Source organism: Aethalodelphis obliquidens, unplaced genomic scaffold (assembly GCF_003676395.1).
Source record: "Aethalodelphis obliquidens isolate GAN/ISIS:26980383/991018 unplaced genomic scaffold, ASM367639v1 scaffold1, whole genome shotgun sequence".
NCBI classification, from domain to species: domain Eukaryota; kingdom Metazoa; phylum Chordata; class Mammalia; order Artiodactyla; family Delphinidae; genus Aethalodelphis; species Aethalodelphis obliquidens.
In genome coordinates, this window is record NW_020837945.1 from 97,539,849 (window position 1) to 97,566,048 (window position 26,200).

General features: G+C 37.7%; 1 protein-coding gene across 1 annotated transcript in view; it reads right to left on the reverse strand.

Annotated features, from left to right (window-relative positions):
- LOC113629270 (EGF-like and EMI domain-containing protein 1) overlaps positions 1–26,200 on the reverse strand; it is a 460,637-nt gene that overhangs the window by 428,691 nt on the left and 5,746 nt on the right. The window contains 1 exon segment of the mRNA XM_027123709.1: positions 9,429–9,447. Within this exon segment, the coding sequence (XP_026979510.1) occupies positions 9,429–9,447 (19 nt within the window).

Genomic DNA, 26,200 nt, shown 5'->3' on the forward strand with positions numbered 1-26,200 from the left:
TGACCTTGGGCAAGCTACATAACCACTCTGCACTTCAGGTTGAAGAAGCAATAATGAGTACTTATTGATACTTCACTGAGACGTGGCAAAGATCGAATATGCAGTTTACATGGAAAGTGTTTTAAACAACGCCTGGCAAATATTAAGAGTTCAATATATCAGTTATTAGTGTCTCATCTGCACTAATGAGGAAGAAGACCCTCTGTCATTTAAAAAGCTCATGCCAGGGGCTTCCCTGGTGGCGCAGTGGTTGAGAATCTGCCTGCCAATGCAGGGGACACGGGTTCAAGCCCTAGTCTGGGAGGATCCCACATGCCGCGGAGCAACTAAGCCCGTGAGCCACAACTACTGAGCCTGCGCATCTGGAGCCTGTGCTCCGCAACGAGCGGCCACGACAGTGAGAGGCCCGCGCACCGCGATGAAGAGTGGCCCCCGCTTGCCACAACTAAAGAAAGCCCTCGCATAGAAACGAAGACCCAACACAGCCAAAAAATAAATAAATAAATAAATTTAAAAAGAAGGCTCAACATTTAAAAAAAAGCTCATGCCATAATATTGTGGGGATAGTTTTCTCCATCAAATTCAGCAACTGGAAAATTCCAGCAGCACAGAAGGAAATCAGAGTACACCTTTACTGGGATTCCAGCAAGCTGAGATCAAGTCTTCTCTGTCACTAACTGGAATCATAGCCAGCACTCAAATGTGCCTCTTCCGGAAATCTGTAGATGTCTTAACATTCAACAAATGAGCATGTGTCTCTGTTGGTTAGTCTGTTCTCAGCATTTTGTAATGTCATGCCCATTGTTCAGAATAGTTAATGAAATACACATTCTAGATCATTTCAGTTTGGTGCTAAAACTTTTACTTCAACTGTTTATAAAAACTTTACTAAAATTGGGTACATCATTTTCTTCAGCGAAGATACACTCACAAATAAACCATGAACTTTAAAGTGTCAAGTATATACTGTGAGGAGAGCAAAGACATGGAAGACATGATCTCAGGCTTAAAGAGTTTATATCCAGTTGGAAGGACAAGACTCAGACCACAAATAATCTACAGACTACAGAAGGGGGGAAGTGCCAAATAACTGACAGACAGGAAATGCTATAGGATTTGAGAGGGCAGAAAAATAATAGTGAGTTGATGAAACTGGAGTGAATTCCATAGAAAAATTGGGACTAAGGCCTGAAATGCTTACAACTTACAAACTTGCACTCATTCCCTAATCCCAAAATGCAATTTCTTTTTAATGTGCTCATCCTGTTGATAGTAACTTTGTGGAATTCTGTGTTCAGAAGGATTCTGAAGCCAAATGTGGACTCAGTGGGAAACAATACTATAAGTGGTATTAAATCTGCTATTGGGAGAGGAAGCAGGAAGGAAAGAGCACCCAATTCTACCCTTTCCTGACCAGCTCTGCTCCCTACCCTTATTCCGCCTTTGGGGCCACTATCTACTGATTTCCTTCTTCCGCCTCTTCCTCCACCTTCCTTGGTTTCTGTCATTCTCAGTTCTTTCCAGCAAATCAACAAAGCTACCTTTTTTTTTTCCCCTAAGTGAAGCAAATAAATACTAAATCCTATTCAACCCCAAAGCTTCAGATGTTCTCAGCAGTGTTAAGCAGCTACTTCCTCACCCCTGGTTTTGCAATTTGAAAACACAAATGTTTATCATTGTGATCACCAGTGCGTCAATGACTTAGGTTTACTTAGGGTGGGGTCTCAACAAGATGAGAGGAACATGAAGGTTGCTGATTTGGACACAGCAAATTGCCTGCATTATTGCCTGCCTCTCTCAGATCCATAGACTCCACAGAATGTGAGAACAGAAAGAAAACTTAGAAATCAAGCTTAATTTCTTCCTTGTATGAAGGAGGATGATCATGCCTGGGAAATCAAGTCACTTTCCCAAGGAAAATACAAAGACTTTATAGCAGAAACAGAGCTTGGGCTTAGAACTTCTAAACACATGCTCTTTCTTTCTTTTTTTTTTTTTTTTTAACATCTTTATTGGAGTATAATTGCTTTACAATATTGTGTTAGTTTGTGCTGTATAACAAAATGAATCAGCTATATGTATACATATATCCCCATATCCCCTCCCTCTTGAACCTCCTCCCACCCTCCCTATCCCACCCCTCTAGGTGGACACAAAGCACCGAGCTGATCTCCCTGTGCATTGCGGTTGCTTCCCACTAGCTATCTATTTTACATTTGGTAGTGTATATATGTCAATGTTACTCTTTCACTTCGACCCAGCTTACCCTTCCCCCTCCCCGTGTCCTCAAGTCCAACCTCTACCTTTTTGTCTTTATTCCTGTCCTGCCCCTAGGTTCATTGGAACCATTTTTATATTTTTTAGATTTCATATATATGTGTTAGCATACAGTATTTCTTTTTCTCTTTCTGACTTACTTCACTCTGTATGACAGACTCTAGGTCCATCCACCTCACTACAAATAACTTGATTTCGTTTCTTTTTATGGCTGAGTAATATTCCATTATATATATGTACCACATCTTCTTTATCCATTCATCTATTGATGGACACATAGGTTGCTTCCATATCCTGGCTATTATAAATAGTGCTGCCGTGAACATTGTACTACATGTCTCTTTTTCAATTATGGTTTTCTCAGTGGTGGGATTTCTCAGTGGTGGGATTGCAGGGTCATACACTAGTTCTATTTTAGTTTTTTAAGGAACCTCCATATTGTTCTCCATAGCAGTTGTTATCAATTTACATTCCCACCAACAGTGCAAGAGGGTTCCCTTTTCTCCACACCCTCTCCAGCATTTATTGTATGTAGATTTTTTGATGATGGCCATTCTGATCTGTGTGAGGTGATACCTCATTGTGGTTTTCATTTGCATTTCTCTAATGATTAGTGATGTTGAGCATCCTTTCATGTGCTTGTTAGCAATCTGTATATCTTCTTTGGAGAAATGTCTATTTAGGCCTTCTGCCCAATTTTGGATTGGGCTGGGGGTTTTTTCGATGCTGAGCTGCATGAGCTACTTGTATATTTTGGAGAGTAACCCTTTGTCATTTGTTTCATTTGCAAATATTTTCTCCCATTTTTAGGGTTGTCTTTTCACCTTGCTTATGGTTTCCTTCGCTGTGTAAAAGCTTTTAAGTTTCACGAGGTCCCGTTTGTTTATTTTTGTTTTTATTTCCTTTTCTCTAGGAGGTGGGTCAAAAAGGATCTTGCTGTGATTTATGTCATGGAGTGTTTTGCCTGTTTTCCTCTAAGAGTTTTATAGTATCTGGCTGTACATTTAGGTCTTTAATCCATTTTGAGTTTGTTTTTGTGAATGGTGTTAGGAAGTGTCCTAATTTCATTCTTCTACATGTAGCTGCCAGTTTTCCCAGCACCACTTATTGAAGACGCTGTCTTTTCTCCATTGTACATTCTTGCCTCCTTTGTCAAAGATAAGGTGGACATATGTGCATGGGTTTATCTTTGGGCTTTCTATCCTGTTCCATAGATCTATATTTCTGCTTGATCTATATTTCTGTTTTCATGCCAGTACCATACTGTCTTGATTACTGGAGCTTCGTAGTATTGTCTGAAGTCCAGGAGCCTGATTCCTCCAGCTCTGTTTTTCTTTCTCAAGATTGCACTGGCTATTCGGGGTCTTTTGTGTTTCCATCAAAATTGTGAAATTTTATGTTCTAGTTCTGTGAAAAATGCATTGGTAGTTTGATAGGGATTGCATTGAATCTGTAGATTGCTTTGGGTAATATAGTCATTTTCACAATGTTGATTCTTCCAATCCAAGAACATGGTATATCTCTCCATCTGTTTGTATCATCTTTAATTTCCTACATCAGTGCCTTATACTTTTCTGCATACAGGTCTTTTGTCTCCTTAGGAAAGTTTATTCCTAGGTATTTTATTCTTTTTGTTGCAATGGTAAATGGGATTGTTTCCTTAATTTCTCTTTCAGATTTTTTGTCGTTAGAGTATAGGAATGCAAGAGATTTCTGTGCATTAATTTTGTATCCTACAACTTTATCAAATTCATTGATTAGCTCTAGTAGTTTTCTGGTGGCATTTTTAGGATTCTCTATGTATAGTATCATGTCATCTGCAAACAGTGACAGTTTTACTTCTTCTTTTCTGATTTGGATTCCTTTTATTTCTTTTTCTTCTCTGATTTCTGTGGCTAAAACTTCCAAAACTATGTTGAATAATAGTGGTGAGAGTGGGCAACCCTGTCTTGTTCCTGCTCTTAGAGGAAATGGTTTCAGGTTTTCACCACTGAGAATGATGTTGGCTGTGGGTTTGTCATATATGGCCTTTATTATGTTGAGGTAGGTTTCCTCTATGCCCACTTTCTGGAGAGTTTTTATCATAAACGGGTGTTGAATTTTGTCAAAAGCTTTTTCTGCATCTCTTGAGATTATCATATGGTTTTTATCCTTCAGTTTGTTAAGATGGAGTTATCACATTGATTGATTTGCATATATTGAAGAATCCTTGCATTCCTGGGATAAACCCCACTTGATCATGGTGTATGATCCTTTTAATGTGCTGTTGGATTCTGTTTGCTAGTATTTTGTTGAGGATTTTTGCATCTATTTTCATCAGAGATATTGGTCTGTAGTTTTATTTTTTTGTGACAGCTTTGTCTGATTTTGTTATCAGGGTGATGGTGGCCTCATAGAATGAGTTTGAGAGTATTCACCCCTCTGCTATATTTTGGAAAGGTTTGAGAAGAAAAGGTGTTAGCTCTTCTCTAAATGTTTGATAGAATTCACCTGTGAAGCCATCTGGCCCTGGGCTTTTGTTTGTTGGAAGATTTTTAATCAGAGTTTCAACTTCAGTGCTTGTGATTGGTCTGTTCATATTTTCTATTTCTTCCTAGATCAGTCTTGGAAGTTTGTGCTTTTCTAAGAATTTGTCTATTTCTTCCAGGTTGTCCATTTTATTGGCATATAGTTGCTTGTAATAATCTCTCATGATCCTTTGTATTTCTGTAGTGTCAATTGTTACTTCTCCTTTTCCATTTCTAATTCTGTTGATTTGCTCCTCTATTTTCTTGATGAGTCTGGCTAATGCTTTATCAATTTTGTTTATCTTCTCAAAGAACTAGCTTTTAGTTTTATTGATCTTTGCTACTGTTTCCTTCATTTCTTTTTCATTTATTTCTGATCTGATATTTATGGTTTCTCTCCTTCTGCTAACTTTGGGTTTTTTTTTGTTTTTCTTTCTCTAATTGTTGTAGGTGTCAGGTTAGGTTGTTTATCTCAGATTTTTCTTGTTTCTTGAAGTAGGATTGTATTGCTATAAACTTCCCTCTTAGAACTGCTTTTGCTGCATCCCATAGGTTTTGGGTTGTCGTGTTTTTATTGTCATTTGTTTCTAGGTATTTCTTGATTTCTTCAGTGATCTCTTGGTTATTCAGTAGTGTATTGTTTAGCCTCTATGTGTTTGTATTTTTTACTGTTTTTTTTCCTGTAATTGAAATCTACTCTCATAGCATTGTGGTAAGGAAAGATACTTGATATGATTTCAGTTTTCTTAAATTTACCAAGGCTTGATTTGTGACCCAAGATATGATCTATCCTGGGGAATATTCCATGGGCACGTAAGAAAAAAAATGTATTCTGTTGTTTTTAGATTCAATGTCCTATAAATATGAATTAAGTCTATCTGGTCTAACGTGTCTGCTAAAGCTAGCGTTTCCATATTTATTTTCATTTTGGATGATCTCTCTATTGGTGAAAGTGGCGTGTTAAAGTCCCCTACTATTATGTACATGCTCTTTTGAATGGACTGCTCTAATCACCCATCACCTCCCCCACAAAACAAACAAACAAACAAACAAAATAACATTGTACACAAGAAGATGTATCACGTTGCTGGTCTATCTACTCTCCATTGCTGTTGCCCTCTCTTTCAGTCAATCTGCCCAACAGCTTCTACTAGGTTCCTGAAATGCATTTTTGTATTTACTGGAGTTCATCTCTGAATGCTTCCTAACTTTCTAACACATTTTCATACAAGCATTGCATGTTATATGCACCTACTTCTTGACTCCTCAACATCTGGTATGAATCAGATTACAGTAATGGTGAGAGAATTCTTCACTAAAGCCTGTGCTATCTGCTACAATACAGTAAGGCATATAAAATTCCTGAGATCCATAAAATCCAGGTATTAATGTTCTGTATATAAATGGTGATTCTTGTTTTAACTGATTCATATCAATGCTTCAAAGTAGTGTTTGTGGTATCTAGTTAATACTGGTATTTGTTGGAGATTCCTGAAAATAATAATAATGGCAACATTTATTGGATACTTAGTATCTGCCAGGCATTGAAGTGGGTGCTACCCACACATTACCTTATTTAATTCTTCAACAACCCTGAAACTGGCATTAGTAGCTCCATTTTACAGATGGGGACAAGGTAGAAGCAGTTCAAGAAGTGTGCGATCCTTTGGAGTGATTTTGTGAGTGAAGTCACAGATTTCCTAAACTCATTCAATGAAATCACATTATAAAGATGTCCTGCATTGTTTATGCCATGCACATCTACTGTGTTCAGATTCACAGCACAGCTCTCTTCCAGATCATATATTTTATTCAGTTCTACCCACTGAGATACAAAGGATGCAACCACCATGCAGTTTGGGGGGTAGGTTTCCTGGGAAAGGGGTTTGATTTTTATGTCCTGAATCCTCTTGTGGCCAAAGGAGTCCACCAGATCGCAGGGTAGTCTCAGAGATGCTTCCTGGGCTACGCTAAAGGCTTCTCTCTGGCTAAAACGCACTGGCCCAGACCATGGTTGAACCCGTGACCCATCATTTCATTAGTACTGGTTTCTAACTGCTCTAACTATCCCAGGCAAATTTACATAATTACACAGCTGCTGAATACATACTTGAAAAGCCTTCAAAGAAAACAGTTTACTCTCTATAAACATCAGTTTTCACACATCAAAACCATTTCCTAGACCTCTTATTCCAAAGAAAAATTGCTTGAAAAATGTATACAGGACATTTAAGTGGTTCTTGTTGAGGCTTGCAATGGTCTGTTTATGCCTATTTATAAACTTCTGCCATCAGAAATCTTGGTGCCACTATGGGATCTCACTCGGTCTGTCTCTTCCATTTTGATTAGGATGCAAACTACTCTTTTCTCTGCTCCACTTTTACAAGGTTAGCTAGCACTTTGAGCCCGTAGCAATTGAAAGCTAGTAGCTAGAAAGTAATTTACCTCTTTGAGTCACTCTTCAGAGCCAGTACAATCTGAGCACATTTTTGCACCAAAGACATTAAGGGAGAATTCCTTTTCAAGTGGTTATTCTTGAATTCATTTACTTTTGACACACACAATGAAATCCCAATTCTCCTGCAGGCTGCAGTGCCTTTGTTTGCTATTTTGTTCACTATCTCCCTGAATCTTTGAATGAACAGCTGCAGACATTTCAGAAACTTGTGAGTGCTTCCTCAAGATGGACTATATCACCATCGGAACTTAGCCAGCTGATGATTTTTCAATCACCATTTTGCCGTTTTCTTTTTAGAAAGAGTTAAAAGCGACAGAAGATCCTCAATTTTAAATAGGCTCTATAAAGCATGTGAATCAGTGGCAAGTGCACTTTTGAGCAATAAAATATTTCTGACAAATGGCACTAACTATGATTTATAATGTGTTAAAAACCTAAAACATCTTTTCAAACCTAAGAAGATATTCCTGTTGGCCAGGAGTCATTTTAAAACCCAGAGGCAAGAGAATTTGCATTGTCCAGTTAAACTATGGGTTCTCTAACAAGACAGATGACAAGAGCTTTGTGGGACCAGAAACAGTGCTGTCAACCACAAAGACGAATTCACAGGATCATTAAGTCTAAGACTAAGAGGCAGAATAACATTCAGATCATGGGCTCTTCATTTGAGTCCCATCACCTACACATACACTGATCTCAAGCCATTTATTTAATTGCTCTTTTGCCTCCGTCTTCTCATCTCTGAAACAGAAATGATAATAAAATGCTTCTTGCATAGAGCTACCATGGGGAATAAATGCACTAATATCTCAGTCTGTCTCTTCCATTTTGATTAGGAGAAAAACGCAAACTACTCTCTTCTAAAATCCTTATACTATTGTGTGGCACATAGTAAACACCAAACATATTTTAGTTTTAAATGTGAAATTGGAGGTCACCCAGAGGTTTCAATTAAAATTAATGATAGTAGGGCTTCCCTGGTGGCGCAGTGGTTGAGAGTCCACCTGCCGATGCAGGGGACATGGGTTCGTGCCCCGGTCCGGGAAGATCCCACATGCCGCAGAGCGGCTGGGCCCGTGAGCCATGGCCGCTGAGCCTGTGCATCCAGAGCCTGTGCTCTGCAGCCAGAGAGGCCACAACAGTGAGAGGCCCGCGTACCGCAAAAAAAAAAAAAAAAAAAAAAATTAATTATATTAGTGGACTGGCCCTTTATATCCTATCTTGTGTTTATGCCTAGCACCCATCCATTTCAATACAGGAATATAAAGCCACTCAGCGTGATTAATCAATCCTCTCGCAACTGCAACCAGCCTGAAAAATACCTTTGAAGAACTACAAACAAAATTGGCCAAATTTCCCGCCTCATATCTTTGACTTTTTCAAATAAATCTCTCTTAGTTTCATCCTTTTCATTTCAAATGTTTTAACTTCAAAATATGTTTCCTTCTTGTTCTCAAATATAAAGGTATATTTGCAGTATTGGAAAAGTCACATTCTATGATAAAGCATATAGCAAGGCTAGAAGAATTCTGCTATTTTAAACTGGTATCTTAGTAGAATCTAAATAACTATAATCTGTCTTCAGCATCCACATTTTAACCTGAAAATTGTCAGCAAATAAAACACTAAATAGAAATTTTTAAAATACTTTAATTACAGAAATGTGGTATGAATTTAAATTGCTGACAGTAGCGAATGTTTTGTACTTATGCCTCTTTAAAGAGAGGCCCCCTAAAGAGGCAGAAAACTGAAGATAAAGAATGCCACTAGGGTGGCCTGGGCAGAGATGCTTTCCAAAGGTTTATGCCTGCGGATATAGACATGCACATTCAATGCACATTCAATGTAGGCATTTGTGAGCAACCATCAAGCAGGGGCATCTGGTAGACCAATCCCTTCACCCCCCCCTCCCCCACCCACCCCTAATCAAGCCAGCACAGGAAATGAAAATGTCTCCCCAAATACCAGTGTGCCAGAAGACATAATGAGAAAGAGGCACATCTAGACTATGAAACCACAACATCAAAGGCAAATTTATACTAAGACGATTAGATAGGCAGATTTGCATCCAACTAGTTTCAGTTTGAAATAAGCCAATGTGGAAAAAGATTTCTTTTTCAAATGTCCATTACAATTTCATCTAAGTACCAAGATCACCTCTAGAGAAATACAAAAGAAGCATAAACCTTAAATGCATATTCTCTTCTTTTAACCCAACAGTCTCACTCTAAAATCAGTAAAGAGAAATATGGCAAGCATCTGAGATTCTCACTCTCATTCATTCAATAATAAATATATATTGAGTTCCTACAATGGGAAAGGAATCATCCAGAATTATCATTTAGCAATCCACTAGATCTACATTTTAAAACTTAGTGCTATTCTACTTAAACGTTTACAGGTAAAAGGGAGATCAGATTTGTTTTTTTTGAAGATTTGAGCTTAAAACTGTCCATTACAACAGCAGTAATTCTGCAAGAGTTGTTAGAATGGAATCTTAATTTAATGCATAGTAACTTCACAACTGGCTACAAGGCTACAAGCTACAAGGCTGGCTACAAGGTTAGGAATTAGGCAAGAGAAACAGGGCAAGTGGAGTGAGAATGCTATTAACACAGGGAGTCATACTACAGACATCCATAGGAATGCTTCTGTAATCCTCCTCCAAGTTACTGAAGCCAAGCACATAGTGTCACAAAAGGCTTTCTCCTTGTGAAAAAAAAAAAAAAAGTTGTTAGACGAAGAAACAAGAGAATGAAATTGGAAGTCTTCCAATGGCAAATTATTAATGCCTTCTCTTTGAGAAATTGCAAGCAGGCAGAAAAAGGTCTAACCTGAAGAGAAGGATCAAAGACTGAAATAAAAGCTTTGATGCCCAAGTTGCTCTGTAGCCCCAAAGCGCTGTGAAGCCATGAATACAGCTGGGAAGATTGCTAACCCCAAAAAAATTGTGGAATGAATTGGTTACTTAATCCCTGGGAGGATACGGGAGTGGGATTAGGTAGTGATTAGTTGCTTCTGAAATTTAATAATAGCATTTAATTCAAAGCTAGATATTTATATTTCTTTCAATTTTGCTCCAGAGTTTTTACATCTTTAAAAATATATGCCAGTGTCAGTGACTGGTTGATGGGAATGTTTTATTTGAATAAAAAGTTTATTTCTCAAAAGATAACTTTATTGATTGGGTCATGGGGTATAATGTGAGACTAAGCTAAGACCACCCCAGGAAAAGCCCAGCATGGCTGATCAGACTGCCACAGCCTCGCAAGACTGTTCATCCTGAGACAAGGACCCAAAGGTTGACATAGTCACTCAAAGAAAAAGAAACCACCTTCTAAGCCTCACTTTGCAGGCTCAAACTCAAATCTACACAACAAGCTAAATAAAATTCTTACTAATCTTATTAACTCACTCATTCAACAGGCACATTTCAAGCTCAATTTGTTTCAGGCCCCTTTCTGGGGTCCAGATATAAAATGGCTAAGATTCAGTTCTGGCCTCAAAATCACCATGTAGAGATCACAGAATCTTGGACTTTGAAATGGACTTAAAGGTCATTTTTTCTCTAACTTTGCAATCTTCTTTATGCCAATCCTACCACATGGTCGTTCATAATCTAAGTGTACACCTTCAATGAGAGGAAACGTACTACCTCCCTGGGAAGAACAATCTTCCATTTTTGCTAAAAAAAAAAAAAAAAAAAAAAAAAGTGTTAAAAAAATTAAGTAGGACTCAATGTCATGCCCAAAAATAACTAAATAAACTGAAGTAGCCACTTTAATTAAGCCTCTGAAATTGGATTTCATGCATTTTCTTTTTGCTTAGCAAAAATATTTGTGTAATTCAATAAATAGTACACATACATTCTCTTTTAATAATCAGATATCCAAAAAACTGTCTTTAACATTAAAAGCTGTTTAGAATCACAATATTGAGTCTCACCTATTGATCTGATCCCCAGCTGTTTCCCACAGGCAACATTTCACAACAGAGATAAATTGAAGCCAGAAGGATCATAATATAGTTTAAAGTCACAAAGAAATCTCCTGAAAGTCTGTTTTCTATCCACCTTGATTACTTCTTCCAGGACTGAGGGCCAGGATAGTATATACTGTATTTCTACACAACAGAGTAAGGAAGTCAGACAATACCTTTTCAAACAAAGGGGGAAATTTCTGAGTATAGTAACAGTGGATGTTTGGGTATGATGGGGAACACCTTTACTGATTTTTGAAAGGTTGTTTTGTTGTTGTTGTGCTATTATTTTTCTTGAACGTAATCTTTACCATTTCATTATAGTAAAATTCAGTTGATATAGAATAGTGGAAGACTGCTCCTATTCTCTGAAAAATACGATTACCTTAAGGTCACATACATTTTAGAAGGATTTCAAAATGTTTAAGAAGACAATAAAATATTTACTACTAGCTTATGTTTAAAGTTTCAGAAGGCACTGAACCATTTTGCTTAACCACCAAGAAAATGTCTTAACCCTGAGAGTATTTAACCCTTGTGGTCAAAAGATTTAGCTAAGCATTTGGCATAACGATTTTTTGAATGAATGAATGAATATGTAACATCTCCCAACACAGCAGCAGAATACCCTTTATCATATCAGTGACTTCACTGAAGACTTCACTCTTTTTCAGTACAAAAATGACTTTGAATCATGCAAAACATCATCTATCATTTCCTGTTTATTAAACTGTTAGAGTTGTTCAGCTTTAATTTTCTTATTACCTAACTTTTCTTATCTGTTAGTTGGTATGAAAAAGCCTCTGAAGGATGGTATTTGCCCTGCTGTATTTATAAAATTTTAATCACTGCTTGTCATGAAAAAACATTTTTCAAGTGACACTCATAGAAAACACATTTTCCCCTCTTTAATTGTACCATCATTATAAAGTAAGACTATCTAAATGAGGAAAAAACTTGAAGAGGACAAAGACTTTGAATCACATTTTTTAAGATATGTCTAATATGTTAACTCTTATATTCCTTACATTAGTATATTAGTCAATTCCTATTTCCTCCAGTATAAGTCTTTTGTTTGGTTTGCTACCTTTCAATTTTAATTTCTATCTTGCTCACTCTTCTTCTGGTATTCTTTTGCAACACGGCTTCCTCTACAGGTGCCATCAGCATGTACCCATAATTCTCTAAGTTAATAATGAAGTTACCATTGAGGTCACCTGATGCTCACACCTTCTCTAACCCACTGCCAACTATACATTTGTACAGTCAAGGCATTTGAGCTTCTCATTGTGTGTTTTTGTTTCTGGGTAAGTGGGGTTGATCACAGCTGATGCCTTATCTGAGTATTTCCCCCCTTGTATATGTGAGTAAGCTAAGGCCAGCAACCATGTCCTTTCTCTGTTCCATGAGAGTACTCTGTCCATGATGGACATTTACCCAAATTAGGGCCAAATGAAGAATAGTATTTCTCTATTAAACTCCAAGTAGATGGAAAAGGAGTCACATCAACTTGTACACAGGCTGTAGAGAAAAATAGTTTTGTTTTCTCTTCAGGTATTCCTGACATGCTCTTCAGCCAGCTGTAATGCATTCTTGCTTAATTCACAGATTTATTTTGACCCTTCGTCAAGGTTAAATGTAATATAAGCAACTCAACAATGCAGCAATTGCAGTATCCTGGAGAAGATTATTTGTGATCAATGAAAGCTAAGCAGGGGTCACTAGAACTCACAACAGAACAAAACATATCATCTCCTCTGTCAGAATGAAAAAAAACAGCCTTTATTTAAGTTATATATCTAAATCTCCAGTTGTTAAATATTCTCCAGCAGATAGTCTTTCAAACCATTTTAAACCATTACAATGACTTCAACAAATATTCATTAAAAATGCAGGCAGGTTCTTAAAAACTTCAGGTCTCATGTACTTTATTCTTCTACTCCCTCGCATCCCCCAGTCTCCTACATTGTTCAGAACTAACAGATTATAAAAATGTTATTTATGCACTTGCCTCCTTTGGTTTGCCATCTGATTTAATAAATGGATGGGTTAGACCATTCTTTCCAACCCACTTAGGCAGTCCAGACACTATTGTTCTTCCCCAGTGATGAGGAAAGCCCTCATCCAATACCATCCTGCACAACTGAGCAGCCACAGAGTACTACGTAATCTTCCCTGTGCCCCACACGCACTAGGAAGAAGAAAGACCAAAAGCACCTTGCTCCTGAAGGAGAAGAAAAGAAAGAAGTGACCCCCCTTCTGAGAGAGTTTAGTCCAGCTGAGAATTTACAGGGAACAGTCCCCACAAGAACCACACCATTTCTGACACCAAGTTCAAAGGGTTCACAAAACCACACTCATATTCAATAATTTGTTAGAAGGACTCACAGAAATCACTAAAGGCTACTGCACTAAAATCAGCTAAGGGAAGAAGTGCATAGGGTAGGGTGGAGTCAGGAAATATCAAAAGTGAACCTTCCACTGTCCTCTTCTTGTGGATACAGAATGTGCTACTTTCCTGACATCAGTGTGTGACAATACACATGGAATGTTGCCAATCAAGGAAGCTCAGCCGAGTCCTGTGTTCAGAGTTTTTATTGAGACTCCTCACATAGGCATGATTGATTGACTGACTACCCACCTGGCAGATTTCAGTCTACAGTCTCCAGCCCCTCCGGAAGTAACCCGAAGCCCCTACCCTAAATCAGGTTGCTGGTCTCTCTCATGTGGCAACCTAAGACTATCTAGATGTGTCCAGCCCTCATCCAGTGACATTGGGGGCTATTGTTATATTGTCAGACTATCCAGTGACCCAAGGCCCCCAGGAAAATAAAATGCTCTTAACAGATAATGATATTCCAAGGGTTTAGAGATGACCTCCCAGAAGCTGAGGTCAAAAGGCAGAAGTCTTTTTTGCATAAGGTTAAATTCTTTACTACACACTTTACTTTTCTCATAAGCCTTTGATTTGGGGCATTTATCTCAATGGTAAACATACTCATTATGATTGTAACTATGCCCTTGGGCATTGTGAATGTCAAGGGAGATGTATTTAATAAAACAGAGATTAAGAAAGTTAGTTTATAGTAGAATACAAATGGAGGCAAAAGGCAGTAGGTGTAAAAGGCAGTATGATGCCTGGTCAAAAACCCAGACCTTGGCATTATGGGCTTGGAACAAACATAGCAGGAGCTCTTTCACTTGATGGAAATACTGAAGGAGTGGATTGCCGCCAAGATCTAGTATTTGCCTGGGAGGGGGCCAACACAGCTAGTTCTGCACCTCTGGATGAACAGCAGCCTACACAATACATGTAGAGCGATTCCTCAAAGCTACCCTAACCAACAAGATCAGCCTACCTGCTGACTTCCAGAACTCTGTCACCATTTAGGTTAAGCTACTCCAGTCATCCCTCTACGGGGTACTGGTTCTAGGACCTTGCCAAGGTTACCAAAATCCACAGGAACTCAAGTTCCTGAAATAAAATGGCTTGGTCCAGTTGGCCCTCTGTATCGCAGATGCAAAACCCACAGATACTGAGAGCTGACTGTAGTTAGACCAGTAGTATCCAGGAATACTTGAGTTTGAAGTTGTTTCTAGGAGAAACAATGGAACTAAATTCTAACGGATGAAGGGGAGAAAAAAGACATACATAAATTATGCAAACTGCATGAGGGGTAGAATAGAGAAAGATGAGAAACAATTTCCCAACCCTACTTTGCCCCCTTCATTTCTTAGCCCAGCACAGTTCATAGTGCCGTCCAAAAAAAAAAACAAAACAAAATGCTCCTGGGGCCCATGGCAAGCCTTGCTTATCCCCAGGCAACTGTGGGACAGACAATACCATAAAACACTGGAGTTAAAGATATAGGTTAAAGCCTTGGCTCAGCTACTAACAAGCTGTGATTTGGGCACATCAGTTAAGCTTTCTGAGTTTCTGTCACTTCAGTTCTAATTTGGGAATAATATGAACTCCCTCAAAAAGTGGCTGTGAGGCTTAAATAAGATAACATATGGGAAAGCACCCTGTTAATGTATGTTTTTTAACTATTATATAAATATGTTATTATTAGTTGAATAGATTGGAAAAAATAGCTTTCAGTTTTTTATTTCCAATTTTGAGAATTTATATATATAAATTTTTGTATTAAAGTAAAAGGACTGCTCTACATTTTAAATAGTTGTTTCAGTTGTTTTTTTCAGGATAAAAAATGACAGTTCATTAAAATCTTGATGTATATTAATAAAAGCAATACAAATTAATATTAGGTGACATGGTTGAAATACAGATACTGCAAAGATATTCAAGGTAAATATAGGTAACCCTTTTCTAAAAGGTTATATAAGTAATATAAGTCCATATTTACTGAATAATTAGCCTCCATTGGGTAAACCATAGAATTCACAATTGTCAGATGATTATATCAGAAGATCAAGAATGCTTCTAAATTCTTGTAATCTGTATTTTGATCTAGGATCATACAGTACATTGTGAAAGGCTTTATTTAGACTCTTTGTGAAATTACTATATGTTAATTAATAAAACTGAATGGTTTTTAACACATAAAATATATACATATACACATACAAATCCTCCAGAGCATTTGGGTCCCACAAAATAATAATACTTGAAGAATATAATCAAAAAACAATAATAAGAATAAAATACCTAGGAATGAACCTACCTAAGGAAGCAAAAGACCTGTATGTAGAAAACTATATGACACTGATGAAAGAAATCAAAGATGATACAAACAAATGGAGATATATACCATGTTCTTGAACTGGAAGAATCAACATTGTGAAAACGACTATACTACCTAAAGCAATCTACAGAGTCAATGCAATCCCTATCAAACTACGAATGGCATTTTTCACAGACCTAGAACAAAAAATTTCACAACTTGTATGGAAACACAAAAGACTCCAAATAGCCAAAGCAATCTTGAGAAAGAAAAACGAGCTGGAGAAATCAGGCTCCCTGACTTCAGACTATACTACAAAGCTACAATAATCAAGAAAGTATGGTACTGGCACAAAAACAGAAATATAGATCAATGGAACAGGATAGAAAGCCCAGAGATAAACCCATGCACATGTGGTCACCTTACCTTTGACAAAGGAGTCAAGAATGTACAATGGAGAAAAGACAGCCTCTTCAATAAGTGGTCCTGGGAAAACTGGACAGCTACACGTAAAAGAATGAAATTAGAACACTCCCTAACACCATACACAAAAATAAACTCAAAATGGATTAAAGACCTAAATGTAAGGCCAGACACTATAAAACTCTTACAGGAAAACATAGGCAGAACACTCTATGACATAAATCACAGCAAGAACTTTTTGGACTCATCTCCTAGAGTAATGGAAATAAAAACAAAAATAAACAAATGGGACCTAATGAAACTTCAAAGCTTTTGCACAGAGAAGGAAACCATAAACAAGAGGAAAAGACAACCCTCAGAATGAGAGAAAATACTTGCAAACGAAGCAACTGACAAAGGATTAATCTCCAAAATATACAAGCAGCTCAATATCAAAAAAACAAACAACCCAATCCAAAAATGGGCAGAAGACCTAAATAGACATTTCTACAAAGAAAACATACAGATTGCCAACAAACACATGAAAAGATGCCCAACATCACTAATCATTAGAGAAATGCAAATCAAAACCTCAATGTGTGTCACCTCACACCAGTCAGAATGGCCATCAACAAAAAATCTAGAAACAATAAATGCTGGAGAGGGTGTGGAGAAAAGGGAACCCTCCTGCTCTGTTGATGGGAATGTAAATTGATACAGCCACTATGGAGAACAGTGTGGAGCTTCCTTAAAAAGCTAAAAAGCTAAAAGTATGGAGCTTCCTTAAAAAGCTAAAAATAGCTTTTTAAGTTTCCTTAAAAAGCTAAAAATAGTTCCCAAACTACCATATGACCCAGCAATCCCACTACTGGGCATATACCCTGAGAAAACCATAATTCAAAAAGATATATGTCCCACAATGTTCATTGCAGCACTATTTACAGTAGTCAGGACACGGAAGCAACCTAAATGTCCATCAACAGATGAATGGATAAAGAAGATGTGGCACATATATACAATGGAGTATTACTCAGCCATAAAAAGGAACAAAATTGAGTTATTTGTAATGAATGGACCTAGAGTCTGTCATACGGGGTGAAGTCAGAAAGAGAAAAACAAATACCATATGCTAATGCACATATATGGCATCTAAACAAAACCACAGTACTGATGAACCTAGTGGCAGGGCAGGATGAAGGCACAGACATAGAGAACTGACTTGAGGACACAGCAGGGAAGGGGGAGCTGGGATGAAGTGAGAGAGTAGTGTTGATATATATATACACTACCAAATGTAAAGTGGATGGCTAGTGGGAAGCTGCTGCATAGCACAGGGCGATCAGCTCCATGCTTTGTGACAACCTAGAGGGGTGGGATAGGGAGGGTGGGAGGGAGGTTCAAGAGGGAGGGGATATGGGGATATATGTATACATATAGCTGATTCACTTTGTTGTACAGCAGAAACTAACACATTGTAAAGCATTTATACTCCAATAAAGGTATTAAAAATAATAATAATACTTCAAGATTCCCCCATAAAAGAGCTATATGATCACATGTGTTTGGGAAACACAGGAATCTAGATAGTCCTCTGAGGGAGTCACGATACACATTAGTACACTCCAGGCTCTGGGAAATCCTACAGGAATGAACACAACGTAAGTCTATTTGACATAGAATTTCCCAAACTTATTTAAACACAGAAACTTCATTTCCTACAACACTTCTTAAAATCCAGTGGAAACACTGATCCAGAGAATAAACTTTAAGAAATATAATACATATTACTCATGTTTAAAAAATATAATAATAAGGCATTATGTCCTGCACATCCAGCTTTATACTAGCTTGACCAGTAAGGAAGAGGGAGCCCTGCGCAGATGCTCCTGTTGAGAAAAGATTCGAATCTGTGCAGCTAAATTTGTAGCTTCCAATATCACCTAGTCTCTCAATTCTCTTGATTATCACTACTCTCCACCCTTTATCTACCCTAGAAATTGACTTTTGGCTTTATTTTCTCCAGTCTTCTTCTTTGCCTGTTTCAGGAAATATACCTTTAAATAACCGTCAGAAAAGCCCATGACCAGGTTAACTAGGTCCCCAGCACCCTCCTGTCTGGAGAACATCACTGAGGTAGAAGACCCATCAGGTGCTTCCTCCTATCTCCTACTCCTACCCTCTAACACAGTCTCACTGGACTGCCCTGAGAGCAGAGAATCTCGTGGAGAAGTTTCATTTTTCTTTACCCAACATAAAACACCCTAATCACTCTAGGGAATTTTAACGATTGATTGTCATACTAGTAGTTTCTAACACTGACCGGCCTAAACTCTAATAGAGAAGTGTGGAATGTTCCATTCCATCTACAGCCATTACTAGTAGGCTTTTACAGTAGATTAAGGAACGCATGGTTTCAAAAATGACTAAGAAATGAAGTTGCACCACCCAAAGCAAGCGATGCATCCCAGTGGCCATTACTGATGGTGATGCTGTTGGTGTATGCCTACTTCAGTTTGCCCAGATATAAATGACCTTGAGTAAAATCGTACCCTTCACACACACATATACACCATATACTTCAAATTCAAATGGGAAGCAAAAACTCAGTTACACTATTCCAAAAAATAGTGAACAGTATTGATTTTTGCCATAAAACATGTTAAATTTTTTATACAGGATTTCTTCTTTCAAATTATGCTCATCAAGTTTCTTAAGAGAAAATGGGACTTAAAAATAGTCAAAAAATTAAAAAAGGGCATTTTTAAGTTTTACTATGTACCTGATAAAATAAGAGAAGTGTGATATTTAAAAAATCGGTAACAGCAACAAAAACCTTTTGGCAGCAAGCAATGAAAAAGAAGAAAGGACACATGACTACATGCAAGATTTGGCCATTTGAATGACATAAAGTTTTCTTTTCCTTTGAATTTTCAGCCTCTTTCTATTGTATTATAGCTATATCTTTGAAACACAGTTTTACACATAAAATGTCCATGTTAAAATCTTCAGTGGCATTATGTGTCTGAGGAGTTGAGATTCAATTTGGCAATAATGAGTGGCATGGCGTTAACATGCATCTTATTGGCCATAATTCCCCAAGTCCTGCTCCCCACTATGACTTAGTCCCTGCGTCTCTTTTAGTGTATTTCTGAGAACACCATTCATCATTCATCACATTATAATGATTTGTTTTCCTATCTCTGTAACGAGAATGTAGCCTTTTCAATAGCAGAGCTATGTATTTCTTACACAGGTTCTAAAAATCCCTCAATACGTGTATGTATAATGAGCAAAACTTTAAGTGAAGAAAATCATTTAGCTCATACTTTTTATAAGAAGATTGTTTTCTCAGCATACTGACAAGTTTTAAACACTAAAAGTAAAGTATAAATCCCTTATGTCGCTTTCAGGGAAATGATATCAACTATATTTCTCATAAAAAGGTGAGTTGTTCCATTTTAAAGAAACAGCATCACACAGCAGTTCAAAGAACGAACTCAGGAGCCAGACTGCCTGAGCCCACACCCTGGCTCTATCATTTACTACACGTATGATCTCATGTAGGTTACTTAATTTCTCCTTACTCCCGGTGTGTTATTGTAAAAGGGGACTATTAATGGCACTTACCTTACAGGATTGTTGTGAGTTAGTAAGTGAGCTGATATGCAAAAAGCATTTAGGACAGCACCTACCATGTAGAAACTCACGATTTCTGAGTTAGCTATTATTGTCATTATTATCCATCTTCAATCTCTTCTAGCCCATCACTAATTATACCCTGTAGAATCAAATAACCCTGGATGGTGCTAGGTCATTCTCTTCTAAGGTTGTCATTCTTGCAATATCGGGCAATTCTCAAGCAGTCTTTTTTAAACTGCATCTACCTTATAGCTGCTAACACTGGCCATGCAAAGCATACCTAGAAGGGCATGTTAGTTAAAGCACTGTCAAGGCTTCTAGTTTTAAATCAGTGTCAGGGTAGTAAATCTTCTTCATGGATTCCAAATAAGATGTCCCCTTACTAGGCTCACAGGAAGATGTCAAATGGTTATTTCTTTACTTTCCTCGTAAACGGTCCAGCTGTCCCTTTACTGTACTTATCTCAATCCCTGTCAATACTGCCGTATCCTTCTGTCAAGTTATGTAAAGCAGAATGCCGTAGCCCTAATATAGACTTGCTAGAACCCTGCTGAGGGCTTAAGGCTCTAATGCAATGCATCTTTATGTGATGAACAAAATAATACTGTCAGCTCATGCTAAGAAGGCATATCAATTTATCTCCATAATATAACCTGTGTTTCATCTCATACTGTCTCCTAGTAATTCTCATTTAGGATTGCAGATTAATAGGCATGTTCAGTTAATGATTTTGCATTTTTCCAAATTAAGTCTTCTTCCCACACTAGTTTTATAATTCAATTAAAATAAGCCATCAAGTTTTCTTAGCATGATTTGCTCTTTATAAACCCCCTGCCACTTTTTCCCCATTTTCATCGTTTCAGTAGGCCTACTGCTGAAATGAAGCTGTGAATAAAGAGAAAATGTTTTCTAAACTTTCTAGATTAGTTTGCCAGGGCTGCTGTAACAAAGCATCACAAACTGAGTGGCTTAAACAACAGGAATGTATTATCTGAGTTCTAGGGGCTGGAAGTCTGAGATCAAAGTGTCAGCTGGCTGCTTCCCTTTGAGTGTTGTGAGGAAAATACTTTCCATGCCTCTCTTCTAGCTTCTGGTCGTTGGCTGGCAATCCTTGGCATCCTTTGGATTATAGATGTCTCACCCTGATCTCTGCCCTCATCTTCCCATGGTATTCACCCTGTGTGCACGCCTCTATGACCAAATTTCCCCTTTTAATAAGGACACTGGTCATACTGGATTAGGGGCTCACCGTACTTCAGTAGGATTGCATCTCAACTAACTACACCTGCAGCAATCATATTTTTAAATAAGGTCACCTCTGAGCTACTGGGGATTAGGATTTCAACATACAAATTTGGGGTAACACAATTCAACCTGTACCACTTCTCAAATTTGAAATGCTCTTGGGGACTTGCCATTTTAAGAAAATGCTTTGGTCCAATCTTGTATCTGCATAGAATAGATATATCATGCAGACAGTTCATTGGACTCCTTGATTGGAACCTACTGGTTGGCTTAAAATCACACCTGTGACCCAACGCCCAAGGTTTGCTCAGATTTCCCACAGGATGGGAAGCAAAGCAACCACAGGAGCCTTTCTCCCTTCACTTTGTTCACTTCCCCTAAAGATTCTCAGGGAATCTACAGTCAACAAAAAGAACTAATGCTTGAATAATGCTTCCAACTTATGGATCGCATGCATTATCTCAAGTGACTCACAAATAACAACCTGGCAGACATAATTATGGCAAATATTATTATAAAGGGACCATGGCTTGAAGGTTAAGCTTGCAGACTCTGAGCCACAACACTTGTACATGGATCCCAGATGCCCTTCTTCCCAGCTGTTTGACTTTGGATAGGTTTTTATGCTTCAGTTGGCTACAAATACGGACAAATACAAATGTTCGCCTCATAGACTTGCTGTAAGGATTAATAATTTAATCCATATAAATTGTTTAGAATAGTGCCTGGTACGAGGAAAGTGCTCAGGCAAATTTTAGAGCTGTTATTATTTTACAAATGATGACATTGAGGCTTAGAGCTATAAAATGACTTCTCCAAGTCGTCATTGGTGAGACCCAACCTCAATCCCAGAACTTCTGAGGTTTTCCATGTCACCAGACAACATTCCAGCAACACTCCATTTTTAATGTGTGTAAACATCACACCTCGAATTAATGGAGATGTTTGGGGACTCTGGCATAGGTATAAAGCACCAACCAGTAGGGTTGTATGAAACCCCGACTGCTGGACTGCCTGCTGGACTTAGGGCCTGGACTTAGGGAAGGCAAAGTCCTTGAAGAATCAGTAACCATCTCTGCATAAGGTTCTGGAAGAGCTGGTTTGGCTCGATGAAGAAAAGTTAAGGAAAGCAAAGCCACGTTTTCTGCCATGTCCCATGTGAATCTCTTATTGAAGCCAAGAGAACTACTTGTATTATTATTATTATTATATTATTATTCCTTGAACTTGCTGTACTTTTAATGTCTCTGGTAAATATTCTATTTTCTATGCCAAATTTCATATTACTGCTCTATTCATCTTTAAGAATAAGTTGTATTTTGTATTTTCAAATCTTTCCATAAAACTTCCTTTATGTCCTAGCATCACACACAGCAACCCTCTCTTGTTTTCTTTAGAACAGAACTATCCTCCATCGTAGCACCTATGAGCTATATTAGAATCACTGATTTCTTGGTCTCTATTTCCCACCACACTAAGGATATCACATTTGTTTTGGAATCTGCAGCACCTAGCACACAGACTGAGGTATTAGTATCTACGGACTAAATAGAAGACTGACTAGAAGAATGAATGAATGAATATATAAGTGAAAGAAATAAGAAGACCTCTGAGTCTTAGCATCCAACCCTTAGGCACATTGCAATTTAACCTGACTTCTGACCAGGAAAAGGGAAGATGGGATAAGTAATGAGGAGAAAAGGAGTGACTTTGCGTGTGAAATTAATCAGTTAATGAAGCTCCAAGTTGTTTTGCCTGGATCCACAGAATTAAAAAAGAGAAAATTTCACCACTAGCCATCTAGCTTGATTTGCATGTGTTCAATCTTCAAAGTATTCCCTTTGATTCCTTTAATCAATAGCTATTTTAGAAAGCTCTTCATTACTTCCTAATTGTCCAAATTCATTTTCTTCATTTTTCCTTATTAGAAGCAGATTTTTTCAAATGAGTTAAATAGATCAGCAATTTTAGAATCATTATCAACTTCAAGCATTTCTCTCAGTTGTTAGCATGTCCCTTCTCTCTCTAGGACTGGATTCTTTTCTCCATTTTTCAAAGGCCATCTGGCTTATTTTATTGACTTATTTTTCCCATACGTCTCAAATAAAATCAACTTTACCTTATACTGAGAGCAATCCATGTTTACAATAACTCTGATCCTAGATGTTTTAATCTATCAGATATCTGGTTTTAGATGAAGATGCAAGTGATTCTCCATTATGTTAATATGTCAAAAAATAAGTAAATAATTGGCACTCATCTAGGTTTTAACCCATCCCAACCAGATAAGCTTGTAAAGCCATTACCATGGCCAACAAAACATTTCAAAGATAATTTAAATGGATATTTTGATCCTTAAAAATACACATATTCATTGAACCCAACAATCCCACTGCTGGGAATCTGTATCACAGAATTAAAACCACCATACTATTGTAGCACTAATGTTATGCCAAAAAGCTACAAACAAAATGAATGTCCATCAATAAATGGGTGGTTAAAAATTTATGGTATATCAATTCCATGGAATATTATACAGCTGTTTGTACATGAGCCCAGAGAGACATACAAAAGAGTATTCAGAAGATTGTTACTAGGGAGGAGAGAGAATACTGGATGGGAAGAGGAGAGAAGAAAGAGTAATGTAAGAAAAAAAAAAAGAGGGGGCATTCATGACAAAACCATTATATAAGATGTGATCTCAGTTATGTAAAATTCCATATGTTGTATGAATATGATTAAATATACATAAAAGGATGACCACATGGTTTTCTGAGGGCAAAAGGATTATACATTTTCACTTTCTTATACTGTATATACTGTTAGTTTTTACTACTTTTTTTTTTTTTGCAGTACACGGGCCTCTCACTGCCATGGCCTCTCCCGCTGCGGAGCACAGGCTCCGGACGCGCAGGCTCAGCAGCCACGGCTCACAGGGCCAGCCGCTCCGCGGCATACAGGATCCTCCCGGACCGGGGCACGAACCCGCATTCCCTGCATCGGCAGGCGGACTCTCAGCCACTGCGCCACCAGGGAAGCCCGGTTAGTTTTTAATAATCAAAAAATCTTTAATTTGAATTATTTTGATCATTTGAATCATTGTTTATATAATTTGAAAAACATTAAATTAATTTTCATTTTGATATATATACTATATCTAGAGGGAGAGAGAGTAATGTCAATCAGACCAGGGTTTATATACTCATAATTCAGAACTCAAATCCAGCCACTGGATAAGAGATCGGCTATAGGAAGTACCGCCAGACTATGATCCACCTGCTTGACAGACTATGTATGTATATGTCCTATCAATTATATTCTTTTTAAAAACAATCTTTTCTAATTTTCATTTTTGATCTACTTTCAAGACTCAGCTAATGCCATTCCCTCTTAACTGTGTTCTCCATTTGTCTCACCAAATATTTGATTTCCTAGAAAGTCTTCAAAATTCCCCCCTCAAGCCCTCCTAAATTTCTACACTTCATGATAGCTCATTTTGCTGGATGAAATGTGATATCACATAGGAGATGCCTGAACTTCTATTTCAGGTTTTGTATATCCCTCAGGGTTCATCAATTTGTCTTTTTACATTCAACAGGAGTTCTACAGTGAGAGAAGAAACGTCAAAATCTAAAGGTAAACACTTGGACAACAGTACTTAAAAGTGCAATGCAGACTCCTGAACGGTATTTTGTGTGGTTCACCTTCCCTCATGACTTCTGGAACTTCCTGGTATAAAAACAAACTTGTGGGGACTTCCCTGGCGGTGCAGTGGTTAAGAACTCACCTGCCATTGCAGGGGACATGGGTTCGAGCCCTGGTCCGGGAAGATCTCACATGCCGCAGAGCAACTAAGCCCATGCACCACAACTACTTAGCCTGAGCTCTAGAGCCCGCGAGCCACAACTACTGAGCCCGCATGTCACAACTACTGAAGCCGGCACGCCTAGAGCCCGTGCTCTGCAACAAAAGAAGCCACCGCAATGAGAAGCCCGTGCACCACAACAAAGAGTAGCCCCCGCTCGCCACAACTAGAGAAACCCTGCACGCAGCAACGAAGACCCAGCGCAGCCAAAAATTAATTAATTAATTAAATTTAATTTAAAAAATACAAAGTTGTGGAAAACACACACTGATTCTGCCTATGTTTAAAATAATCCAGTATTTTCACCAACCCCAAACTGAAAAATACAAAATCTAACTATTTGAATTTCAAAAATCATTTTAATTACTTTTACAAATTAAAGTTATGAAATTGGAATAATCAAAATATTCAAGTACTGATGTAGAAAAATAAAGAATAAATTAATCCAGGTGTAATTTCGAGGCTATGATCATTACCATATGTCTCCTTAATTACCTTTCCCCTCAGGGACTTGATGTTTTGCAAGATTTACTCTACCAAAACAAATGAAAGTAATAATTGATGTTTTTTATTTTTAATGAATCACTGACATGTAATTGCCCATCTCAGATACTGATCAAGATGAGGAAACCAGTGTTGCACATGTAGTTGAAACAATTTCTTTAGCGGCAAATAATTTGGTCTCATGGAACAATGTACAGTTGCTGTTAGCATCTTAGAAACAATGGAAACAACTGAAGATGTACTCTAGAGCTCAGACCTCTGTTTCACAATTAGTCTTCCATAGTCAAAGAATAAATTGGGATTTAAAAAACAGCTTTATTTTAATTCACAAATAAAAATAAAAAGCAAACAACCTAGAAGAGAATATCAAGATTAATTTACAAGAAGGATAGCTTTGAGGTGCCCCATGAAAAACGTGAGCCTGAACCTTACGCCAAGGGCAGAGGAGACAAATGAACATGAGTGATGAGCCCTCAGCAACGTTCCAATTTCACTGACAAAGATTCAAGTAATGGATAAGAGAAGGCAAACATATCAGCAGAAGATAATGAAGACAATATTTTTGTTCGCTTTGTACACCTATTTCTTTAACTTCTATACAATCGGTTTTGCTTTGTTTAGTTTTCTCTGCCCTGAAAAG